Below are 12,278 nucleotides of genomic sequence, written 5' to 3' on the forward strand. Positions count from 1 at the left end.
AATTTCATTTTTCCGGAAGGTTGCTGTACTAAGCTTCATTCATGGCCAATAATATCATCACTTGCCCCCGAGGAGACAGGGGTGGAGATTTTGAATTAGACCAGGAGTTGTGAGAGTGACCCAGCCCCTAAGATGCCAGCGCTTTCCGGGCGGGGTAATTCACCCTGCTCATCTCTCAGCATTTATCCCGCCTTACTTTTACCATTTGGTTCCGGACATCAGCCACCCACGCCCTTAAACTGCTAACAGCGCCCTCCTCCCTTCATAGTACAGTTTTTTTTTAAAAAAAAACAACAACAATGTTCCCTACTAGAAACTCAGAAAGCCAAATACACTGACAAGAACAGCACCTGCTTTGGTAATTTTGCTTAAAATAAAATGCACTAGAATCTACCTTAACACTGGCCTCACATTTCTTAGAAACATCGCTCACTGTTCTGCACTTTCAGTAACAGGCCTGTTTGTAAAACGAGTAACCAAGTCGCACCGGCATTCTTAATGCAATGGAACTTCTTTAGGAACAGCATGAAATTATTAATACCCTCTGGGTTTTCAGGCTCCCCACAGGGACACTTTCAGTGCACGGCGAGCTCGCTGGCGCCACCATGAAGGAGGACGTCCACCTCGCACTGGTTTTCATGAAAGCTGGTGGCCCATCGTCCTGAGAGGCAGTCACTTTTGAATGTGGGCAGTGTCTTATGAGTCTGTGAACATCAGAATTATCATATTCCCAGAGCTCGCCATGCTGCTCAGTGGACTGCAGGTGGCTGGAGTGACCATTCCACCTCCCTGTGCCCCGTATTCCTCTGGCGAACTTGCCCACACCCGCCCTGTGTTGACAACGTGACCAAGCAGCTGAATTTGCCCCTAACTGCCCCCTCTGCCCTCAGTCACTTGGGTGGCCCTAGTTGGCATGCCTGCTGCTTGTGAGCATGTGCACTGTGCACTTGTGATGGCTGTTCACTCTCCCCGAAGCTAGGCAGTGGGTTTAATCTGAACCGCAGCCCTCCACACCGCTCAGCCCTCCACGCTCATCTGATTTCTCTCCCGTGACACTGCCTCATTCTCACTGACAGCCAAGCTTTAAGGCACACGTCAGGAGGAAGTAAACATTTTCATGTTTCCAGTTCACTAAAAATGGCCGTGAACCTGGTGGTCACTGGATCTGTGTCACATGACACAGGGCAGAGAGGAGGAGCATGAGGGTCAGTCAGGCTGCACTTGATCCTGGGAGGCAAGGTGAATTCCTGGCAGAGGGGTGGCTTCTGCAAAGAACCCACAAATACTGGTTGAACAGACCCCTTTCTTAACAGGCAGTCCACCAGGCTAGCCCCTGGGGAACGGCTGCAGAGAAAAGAGACTGGGAGACAGGCAGGAGAGGGGTGTCCTTGAACGGTTTCTGCCAGGCTCAGCACTTTGAAATTTATGTCATCGAGACATATCCCATTCTAAAACCAAGCACAGAACTGCCCTGGCCAGTGTGGCTCAGTAGGTTGACTGCCAATGAACCAAAAGGTCACCGGTTTGATTCCCAGTCAGGACATATGCCCGGTGGTGGGCTCAACCCCCAGTAGGGGTGTGCAGGAGGCAGCCGATCCATGGTTTTCTCTTTCCCTTTCCCTTCCTCTTTCTCTCTCAAATCAATAATAACATATTTATTTATTTTTAATAAAAAGGTTTTTATTGATTTCAGAGAGGAAGGGAGAGGGAGAGAAAGATAGAAACATCAATGATGACAGAAAATCATTGATTGGCTGCCTCCTATACCACCCCCACTGGGGATCGAGACCGCAACCAGGGTATGTGCCCTGACCGGGAATCAAACCATGACCTCCTGGTTCATGGGTTGATGCTCAACCACTGAGCCACACCAGCCCAGCAAAACATATATATATATGTTAGCACAGAACACTTCTGACCAAATTAAAAACACGACCCTCTTCTCTAAGGCAGATAAAAATCAGGGATGAAGAAAGAGTGCATGGTTTGGCCCAAGACACACACCACACACACCATATTTCTGCCAAGTGAAGAATGGCAGGACTAGACGCATATGGTTAGAGGCTACCTGCTCACCATTTAGGACCCAACCATTTTCTAGACAAGCTGATATGCAGGTCTTTAGAAACAGGAAACTCACAAGCTTCCTCTATAATTCTTAATAGGGATTCTGATAAGATGTGAAACTAAACGTAAGGGCTCCCACTTTTCAACCAGACTTTTGTATATAGTATGTTCTTATGTTACTAATGTGCATTGTGATCGTTTATATTAATGGGACACCTAAGTTATCATAAAAGTGCATTGCCTTCCCTTTGCAAATGTCTTCACTTGCCTCACCAGAAAAACCTCAGAAAAACAGAGTTACCCACCATCACTTCTAATTTCCTGTATTCCACCGTCGGCTCAGTGAGTCTCAGAGACTTAAGAACTATAATCTCCACATAGGTTTACAAAAATGTCAACTCTGCCATCAAAAAATCAAATAAGCAAGTAAAACCTGAGACTATGAGAAAAATCATGAGCCACTGACAACTTGCATGTATTCAGGAACCCAAAAGGTCCAGCAAAGCATACCAATGATGGTGTTTAACTTCTCATAACACATAGAAATTAAGCCCAAAGAAACCAGAACTGCCAGGAAGGCCCAGGAGAGACAATGCATGGCACCTCCTATTCCACCAGGTGGTACCAGGCCTTCCAGGTGATAGAATGCAGCCCAAGTGGCAGAGATCATGTTGATCCATCGGTGGGAGTCGCCAAAAAGTGTGCACCAGGTGCCACAGAAAGCACACCTCACTCACACGCCCAGGATGGAAGTGACCTGGCAGGGAGCAGGGGAGCAGCCACCTTGCAGCGTGACGGCTGGATTCCAGCCAGCTGACTGGATCCCAGCTTCAGATTCCTGAGGGCAATTTCAGGATTCCAAAACCCACCCTGATCATTTTTAAACACCTGGGAGAAGGACCACAGCTGGTTGCTTCCTGCCCAACCTGCTTAGCCCAACCCAAGAGGCCCTGCCTCTCATCACTTCACCCACATGGTGAACCCAAAACAAAACAAGACAAGACAAAACAAAACAAGAATATTTAAAAGGATTCAGATATCAGTTGTCTCACAGAAAGCGTGTTAGGCCTGCACATATGGTTCTACCTGCAGCTTTGAATAGAAGTCTGGAAAATTGTGACACCTCCCCACTCTGATGAAAGCTACAAGAACACAAACACCACCCGGAATGCCAGCCAGCCATTTTCCTTAGGATGGTCCTACGAAATATCTGCACGCTATTTCCATTCCAGTGAAGTCTCCCAAAGATGCTTTAGAAGACACAAAATAATAATAATCGGTTTTTAAAATATCTCCATCTATCAGATCTATTTTAGAGACTTTTCTGGAGTAAAATTAGGCTATGGGGACTTTCAGAGACCAAATGTTCCAAGGACCTGCGGTGGAGCATGGGGTTTGCACCCCTGGGGAGGGGGTCCACAGGTCCCCCAGTCCAGGGGAAGCAGAGACCCCGCCACCCCCGGAGGCATCCGGACCCCAGAAACTCTGCATCCTCAGCTCCTGCTTAGCAACAGCATCGGCGCGCAGCCAACCGCAACCAGCCGCTGAGGTTCTCCGCGAGCATTGACCGCGAGTAACCTTGGCGCGGAAGGCGGTGGCCGTCACTGCGCCTGCGCAACAGCGCACACCTGCCCCGCCCGCACTTGCCCGGCAGGCACCTAGCAGCGCGGGGGGCGGGACAGTTCTCAGCTCCAACCCGGCAGATTTTAGGGTTCCCTGGGAACAGGAAAGTCCTCCAGGCAGCCTCCAGCAGACCCGCAGCCGGTGTGACCTGCTGCCTGGCGGGGAGAGCGCAAAGGTCACCCTGAGCCCCAGGCCTGCAGAGTCAGCGGGGCACCATACTGGGAAAGGGATGGGGTTTTACTCCATATTTAAAGCCCATGGAAGAGCCGCCTGAGCAGCCCCTTCGCTACAGCCCGCTGGTGTACCAGGGCCAGAATGAGCTCTCTCCCTTGAGACAAGGCAGTCTCAACGCAACGCCCTTGCAAGGACCAGCTGGATGCCAGACAGGGGGCCCTTTAACCCCAACCTGAAGGGACTGGGCAAGCAGAGGTACCCAGCTCAGCCCCCAGCCCGGTGTCCCCAGCACAGCCCATGAAGGACATCTGGGAACCCCCTCCCCAGGACAGGTGGGAAGACCTCTGCTGTCGCCAGGTGTTGGGGTTGTGTATGTCACGGGCAGAGTAAACCTAACAGCTCATTTTAGGAGCCTGAGGAATGACAGGGGGAGAGCTGTCAGTGGAGTCCGGTGAGAGGCAGGTGGTTAAGACTAGAGGCTCAGCCAGAATGTAGCTGCAGATTGCCTCCCTCTAACCTCCCTCCCTCCTGGGTAAGATGTCCATACCGGCATGCCCCTATGGCTTTCCCAGGATGACTTAAGGATACAATATGCTACAGCTAACAGCATTTGCTTAGTAAAAAAATATGTTTAATTAAAAAATATGCATTCTCTCCCCCCCCCCCCCCAAAAAAATGGGAGAAGTAACAACTGAGAAATCCCATAAAACTCCTGCTAAAAGGTTCACTTTCGAGAGGCAGTTGAGATGCCAGGCCAGGGACTTTTTTGTCTGAGCGCGCAGGCTTGGGGCTGGTCTGAATGACAATGAAAGAAACAGAAAGAGTGACGCAGCTACTCTTCTGTGGCGCCCCACCCTCATCAGTTCCCAAACAGCGAAGGAGCACATTCCAGCAGAGGCTCCCGCGCACCGCCCTGCCACCACGGATGTGCACCAGCACGCTCGCTGATGCCTGCTCCCAGAGAGGCTGCAGGCCTCCAGGGCCACATGCCTCTTTCCTCCTCCCCAGATAGCCCCAGCTCTTGACGCACTTGACTACTATTTTGTACCCGGTCAAGCTTTATCCCTTCTAATCTGTGAGCTCATCTCAAGACCAAGACCGCCCGGTTGCGGTCAACCCATAAACCAGGAGGTCACTGGTTTGATTCCAGATCAGGACACATGCCTGGGTTGCAGGCTCAATCCCCAGTAGGATTCTCTCTCATCATTAATGATTCTATCTCTCTCTCTCTCCCTCTCCCTTTCTCTCTCTGAAATCAATAAAGACATGTCTAAAAAAAATTTTTTTAAAGACCAAAACCAAGATCTAATCTGCAGAACTTGGATCAACCAATGAACGTTACTGGAATTCAGATTTCAGCTCAACAGAGAGGAGCCTTTTCTAAGAATTAGATGGTGCAAACATGGACCTGGCTGCCAGGGGAAGTGTCAGACCCTGGCTACTGCTCAGACAGAGGCTGGCCACTACAGCTGGGGATGGCACACGGACTCCTCCTCCTTGGGTGAGAGGTCACACCCAGGGAGCTCTGAGGCCCCTCTGGGATCCAAGATTTGGATTCTAAATATAGGCCTCGGTTGGACATAATCACAGTCTTGAAGTCACTCTGGCATGTTTTAATGTTGACACCAAGTGCCACTTACCCTACGAAGCAGAACGGGGACTAATAACACCTCAGCTGACAAAGTGAGAAGTGAAAATAAAGGCTGGGGTCAGACTGGACCTGCAGGCGCACCAGCCTCCATCCCTGACTCTGCAAACTTCTCTTGCTGCCTTTGCTCACATTTTGGGCAAAAAAATACTGGTGTTTGATGTATTTTATTGGACGGTACACTTCCCTCGAAGGTTCTGGAACTTCATCAGCATGGGTTTGATAGAGAATCACCCCTACTTTGTACGACGGTTCCTTCTTTCTAAATATACTGTTTTATCTGACCGGTGTAATACCTTTGTTTCTTAAATAAGCAAATCTGTTGATTCTAGAACTGAACTCAAACAGAGCAGGTGTATGGTTACTAAACACGTTTGTGCCAACTTATAACCAAAATAAATGGTTTCCTGCTCAGCAAAATGTCGCCTTGGCTTATTTTGTGGCTGTGGCAGAGTAGGTTCTGGTTTGTAAGGAGGACTTTGGTTCGAGAAGATACAAGCATATTTGAGGTGTTAAAAGAAGACGGGGGGGGGGCACCCACCCAGCAGGTGAAAATACATGTGGCGAGAATGTCCGCAGAAAGTGAAACAGTGACACCAAGTCCCCGCTGAGCAGAGCACAGTCCTGCAAAGTCGCACTGAAGAGGCCAGATGGCTCAAGAACAGGCGCTCTCTGGGAAAGTGACAGAGTGCGAGCCCAAATAAAGAACTGCCAGGGAACAGGGCTGGCCAGACACTGAAGCAAAGCAGGAAAGGAGACCTCCAGGCCCCTGCTGGCAAAGCCCCCTGAGCCATCTCTACAGGGGCGTGGAGCCTGACAGTGGCGCATTTTTGAACCATGGAAGATGGCTTGGTTTCCGTGCTCAAAGGGAGAGGGTGTGCTGGCTGGAGAAGGGAAGTGACTAGACTCCTTGGACGTAAAGCTCTCCTGGTAAACTAGCAAACCCTTTGTACATAGTCACTGTACAGTCATCTGTCACGAGTCTGCCGTGAGAGCTGGTCCACGCTCAGCAGTTTTTCAAAGCCTCTCTGAGCTTCTAGGCAAAAGGTCAGGACTGTTCCGGAAGACCCGTCATCAAAGGGCCCTGAGGGGTGTCCTGCCTGCCGGCCCCAGGGAGCCTCCAAGAACTGAGAACCTAAGCACGGGCTCCAGAGGGGAGGAGAGGCTCTCTCCACTTGGTTCCCGTTATAAACAGCCCAGCCTCAAGCAAGGAGCCCCTGCAAGCAAGGCTTAGGGTCACCACACTGCACCGGATGAAAGACTAGCTACAGCTTCAAATAAAGACGAAGGCAGAGGACTTCCTTTTCCAAAGGAAAACCCACCTTAGCATGATGGTTCCCAAGAAGCACACGACTAACCCATTCATGCCGGGGGAATAGAAATCCCCTCCGAACCTGAGCAGCCCACCCCCCGAACACCCACTGCTGCCTCGGGGGGTTTCGGCAGGCCCCCCTTTAACTGGCTGCCTTTCCCATCCCTGCCCAAGTGGGTTGGATCAAGTCACCCAGCACTCGGTTAGACTCCAGTCTTCCCTTAATGGAATTCCTGAAAGGCATTTATGAAAGGCACATTCCACTCATTTTCACCAGCCTGTCCTTACAGGCCTTGGGGATAGCTATGGAAATGGAGAGATAGCCAACTTGAATTTGAGAAAGGTGTCGAAACACATTTTTGTAGCTTAAAAGCAAACCAATGCAGATAAGCAGGAGCTGCCCGGATTGTTCCGCTCCTTCCCGGCATCTGGCAAGGAGGGGGCGGGAGGATTGCATTTCCAAGTAGGAGATGCTATTTCATCCCAGTGGAGTGTTATCATGTTGGGACAGCAGCCTGGCTGAGGAATAGTAAAGAGAACTTGCTAAAGCCCCAGCTATGATTACTTTTGTTCTCCAGCTGAACTTCATCACCAGGTAATCCCGGGAGGGGTATTTAATTTCTCCGAATCACGGCATCTGTCTATGTGGAGGCATGCCACACACCTCAGCCTCACCCCCGAGGTGAGGGGACAGGACAGCGGGAGACTGTCCAAAGGACCAGGAGATGCCTTAGGAATGGCAGAGGTGAGTGACATCCAAGCCGGTCAGTTAAAAGGAAAGTCGGTCCGCATTGTCAAGGCAACACTAATAGTTTCGTAAAATGGGGAGAGGCCCATCCATGCTATGGTGGTCCAGTGGTGTGCCCACCCCAAAGCCAGGTGCTGACTGGGTTCCTTGTTGGGTCTTAGCCTCAAATCCCACAGATCTGCCATCAAGCCCCACCTCGTGTGCACCTGTGCCCTGGACTCTGAGCCTCATGTATTCCACGGGGACAGAGGGCAGAATTAGCCCCTGCGCCAAGAGGACCTGCTTGAATGTCACAAATGGAAAATGCTCTGGCCTCCTCTCGGGGCGCGGGCGCCAGCACTATCCAGAGGACCTCGAGCACTCACTCCACTTGTAAAGTGTGACCAGTCACATCCTAATAAAAAAGAGACCCCTGTGTGAATGAGCCCTGAAAGCCAGGAAGTGCTACATCAGCATCAGATCTCAGCACCACCCACATCTTCATCTCAGAAGTTCAGGCTGCGGATTCTCTTCTCAACACGGGGTTCTAAATGTCCCCAACGGCGTGTCTACCTACAGGACACAGAAGCTGCTTTCAAACGTCAGTCACACTGAGGGCTCAGCAAGAACAACCAACCTGGACTGTTCAGGTGGTCCCCTGACATAACAAGGTCCACATCGTTCCAAATCTTCTGCCCCATCAACTTCTGCCACGTGAGCGAATTCCTTGAGGGAAAGTGATTACTGTGTCAGAAGCCGGTGAAATCATCCTTGGGGTACACAGTTTTATCTGGGGAAAAGTTCCTTTCGTAATTATGTTCTCTACTAGGAATATATTATATGATGTATTTTTCCTCCAAAGACATCACTAATCATATGTTGAAAATGTAACTACAATGAAAATACAAGATGTTTTGTTAGACCCCATATTCAGTGCTTGGCAACTGTCAAGCTCAAGACCCAGTGCCTGACTCCATCAATACTGCCGCTGATCACTCACACCCTTGTTCTAAGGATGTGAGGTTCTCTTTGTCTGTCATCTTTTAAAAAAATAATTATGTAGGAGTTTATAAGATTATTCTAACTACAATGCAAGCTTTGCTACAGCATTCTATGTTGAGTTTGCGTTGTGGCACCTTGTTTGGGCAGAGACTGTGTGAGGAAAAATATTTCCTTGGAATTCACTGGACAGTGTCTTTGTGATGGAAAGAAACCTGGACTGGGAGTCAGACAGCCGAAGCCCAGCGTTGGCTCTGACCTTGAGCAAATCACTTCTGCTTTTGGGCTCTGTTTCCTTCGCTACACACCAGGCATGCAGCCCTCACACCTCTCCTATCAAGAGATCCCTGTCTCCTAATGCTCTGGCGCCCAACCCCAGTGTGGTCATTACAATGAGCTCCACGTGGAAAGCTGAATTTAAACATTAACAACAGTCAACAAGATAGAGACAGCAAAACTAATATGGTGAGAGAGGTAAGAGAAAGAACTCCTTCCCCAAAGGCTGGTCACACTGGGCATCACACCGAGGTGATGCCAAATATACAACTGCCACATCGAGAGAAAGGAAATGAGAGAGAGGCTGGGATCTGACTTCTCAGCTTAACCTCATCGTTGCTGGGGACGGAGACAATCACCAGCAATCAGAGGGACAAAGCAAGAAAGGCCAGGTTGAGGGGGAGGAGCCAGACCTGAGAAGGAGTGGCGGGAAGCCGACAGGAAGTCGGTGAACCTGGTAGGAAAGGTACAGGAGGAATTACAGGGATCAGCCCAATGCCTGGGTCCAGACTTAACGCTGACTTGTACTGTACATCCTATTAGTTGGGGAAACGTGGTCCCCAAGTTACTAGCTCACTGGAGATGTAGCACCTGAGAGCCTGCTGGTGATGAGGACGCAGTGAGCGCTGAGAGGATCCTCGGCAGCCAACTCCTCTTATTCAGGAAAACTCTAGGCTTCCATGGCTGCAGCCTCCAGTCTAATGGGGCAACCAGCCCAGCAAACAGCAGCAGAGCCAGACCCGCGAGCACCAAGCCTGCAGAAGCAGCACGGGGACCCGGGCATCTCTGAGGGCCTGTGCACAGGCCCCAGGTGAGACTGCAGAGTTGGAAATCACCGCCCACAGACCCAGGCCTGCCTGGCTAGCTGGGGCACACGGGCAAGCCTTCAGCACTCGGTTTCCTTTCTGTTCAGTGAGAAGGTGGACCAGTATTTCACACCCTGAACTGATGCTGCAGTGAGCTCATCTAAATCTAAATTGCAGGGTGCCAAGAACAAAGGACACGTTGGCGTACACAGTGGGGGATGGGCAGGCACAGGCGCTGCTACTGAGGAGGGAGCCTGGGAGAAAGTCAGAAAAGGGGCCTTGCTGGGTCAACAAACCAGCCACGGGGATACGGAAGCTTCCTGGGGCCCTAACCATCTCTGACTCATGGGCAGGTCCCTCAGGGCTCACATCCTCCTCCACCCCTCCTGAGTAACAGGCGTTACTATAGGGCAAGTGTCTATCTGGCAGCCACTGGAGCTGAACTTCCAAGTGGGGGCCCCTCCCTCACTGACTAAGACTCCATCACGTTGGTGAAGTTGGAGAATTAGTGGGACCAGTTCTAACGCTCAGAGAATACAGGGTGGACAAGCCACATACCTGACGGGGACACGATGTTCTTCGCGTGCAAACAATGGTTGAGTATCTGCTGTATTGTCCAGCAAACCAAGGCTCTGCCACGGTTTGCAGATGTTTGCATCTCAGCATGGCAAGCTCTCTTCCCTTTACAGGAAAGCCATCCAGGCATTTCCAGCCACCAGGACATTCCCGGGGCCACATGTACCAGATGGACCGAAACTGATCTGTGCTGCCCGTGGGCTTGCCACAACTGGTCTACACAGACAAATCAAGCCAAACATAACCAGGCCCTCTGGTCACATGGTGCATGTTTTTTGTTTATTTGTTTGGTGAAATCTTATTTCAAGTTCAGGAGAAAAAGGCTGAAACCCTGTGTTGACATTTCAATAGGCTCATACATTTTCAAGATGATTTAAATAATTTGTTAGAAACTAGGGACCATCATTTCTTGATTGATGTGTCACGTGTCCTCCCCCGCCCTCCAGAAAGTTGGATGGATAATGAATGCAGGGAGTGAAGGACAGGGAGATGAGGAGTAAGTGCACCAGGAAGAAATACCAGCCCAGGTGGCACTGGCTCCACACACTCTGAAAACCTAGAGCCGGCGAAGGAACATCCAGGTTGCTAAGAAAACTCAAAATACCGCCCTCTGTCAATTGCCATTGACATGCAACAAGCTGGTAGCAAACTCGGGAACTGTGTGGCTTTCCAGAGACCTCCCAAGTTCCATCCTCCCTACCTCTTCTGTTTTTATTTCTATGGGTCATTCGTCAACAATGTGTTGTTGTTGTTGTTTTAAATATCCCATCAACACCACTCATGAGAGTCCTTTAAAGATCCTTAAACGTCAATGATTGGTTTTGAGAGAGGTCACGCTAAGTCACCAGCTACCTTTTAACACTTCAAACCTGGGAGGGCGCTCCTGTCTTCCATTTTGCTCTGAAACATTTAAAATAAAACAGTCCCATCTTGAAAGACTAACATAAACAGCCTCCAGGAAAGAGGACCCTCTTCGTGCACTCCAGAATCCAGCCCACCTGGACACTGGCCCATCTTTGTGAATTCTTTGTACTCATATGAGAAGTTAAGAGCCACCACGAATCTTGAATCATCTAATCCACCTGTTCATATTATAGGTGAGAAGGGGGGAAAAACGGGCATAAAGCAATGCAATAAACTGGCCACGGCAGAGTGACAGCCTCCCACTGCCAGACCCAGATTTCCCCAAACCACCTGTTACTTCCTTCACAGGTTCCTCCCACCTCCCAACGCAGCAGCCGCCCTCCCTACCTTTTTTCTTCCACCAGGGTCCTTCTGGGACCGAGTAGGAAAGGTCCTTGAATTCAATGTTGATAGCTGCCCTCCGGGGCAAGGAGGACAAGCGCTGGGCCTCTGTGAGGTTGTTGTCCACTTTTTTCAGATGCCCATTCAGCATGTCCTTCTCGCACAGCTCCGTGTTGCTGGAGACCACCTCGTCCACCGAGACGCACACCGACTTGAGCTCCGTCATCACTGCAGAGTAACTGCTGGTGTTCTACAAGAGAGAGGTTTTAAGTCACATCAGGGCGAGGAGCACAGGGGACCTTGAGCCTGGTGGCCAGTCCCCAGGTCATGGAATACTTATAGCAACACGTCTTAAACTACAAAGTGACTTCGCTGGGAGAAGCAAACTTGCCCAGAGAAACCTGTTACCTCTAGCCATCACTTTTTCTTCTATTGAAACACTACTTAAGATATTCAACTTATCTACCAGTCTTCCTTTGGAATCATAAAAATCTAATCACAAAACCATAATAAATGAGTAATAACCAAAGAATGAAACACTGGCCACCATAAAATGTTACCTATGTACAGTCAACTCATTAAAAATCCTAATAAAGGTACATAAGGCTCCTAAAAACTGTGCAATTGAAAGTTTTATTTAAAATGAGCTCTTTTAGTGCCTTTCTCGTGTAACCTCATCGGCATGTCTCAAGAGCAATGACACCACTTGAACCTCTGGGTTTTGTGGGAGTTGGCCTTTATGTTTCCCTTGTAAAATTTCTAAATCACTCTCAACTCTCCTCTCTCATCATATCTTAATAATAGCACTGAAAAAAAGATTAATAT

General features: G+C 49.7%; 1 protein-coding gene across 4 annotated transcripts in view; it reads right to left on the reverse strand.

The window, feature by feature from the left end:
* ABCG1 (ATP binding cassette subfamily G member 1) overlaps positions 1-11,703 on the reverse strand; it is a 36,574-nt gene extending 24,871 nt beyond the window's left edge. For 2 of the 4 annotated variants that reach the window (XM_014447358.1, XM_014447357.1), the window contains exons 1-2: positions 11,460-11,703; positions 11,207-11,290 (exon numbers count right to left, since the gene is read on the reverse strand). In XM_014447358.1, coding sequence (XP_014302844.1) covers positions 11,207-11,290; positions 11,460-11,679 — 304 coding nt within the window. In that variant the 5' untranslated portion in view covers positions 11,680-11,703. The remainder of the gene's footprint in view (positions 1-11,206; positions 11,291-11,459) is intronic. The other 2 variants (XM_006105169.2, XM_006105168.2) reach the window with 1 other exon arrangement.
* Between the last annotated feature and the right edge of the window lie 575 nt (positions 11,704-12,278).

Source organism: Myotis lucifugus, unplaced genomic scaffold, assembly GCF_000147115.1.
Source record: "Myotis lucifugus unplaced genomic scaffold, Myoluc2.0 scaffold_646, whole genome shotgun sequence".
Lineage (NCBI taxonomy): Eukaryota > Metazoa > Chordata > Mammalia > Chiroptera > Vespertilionidae > Myotis > Myotis lucifugus.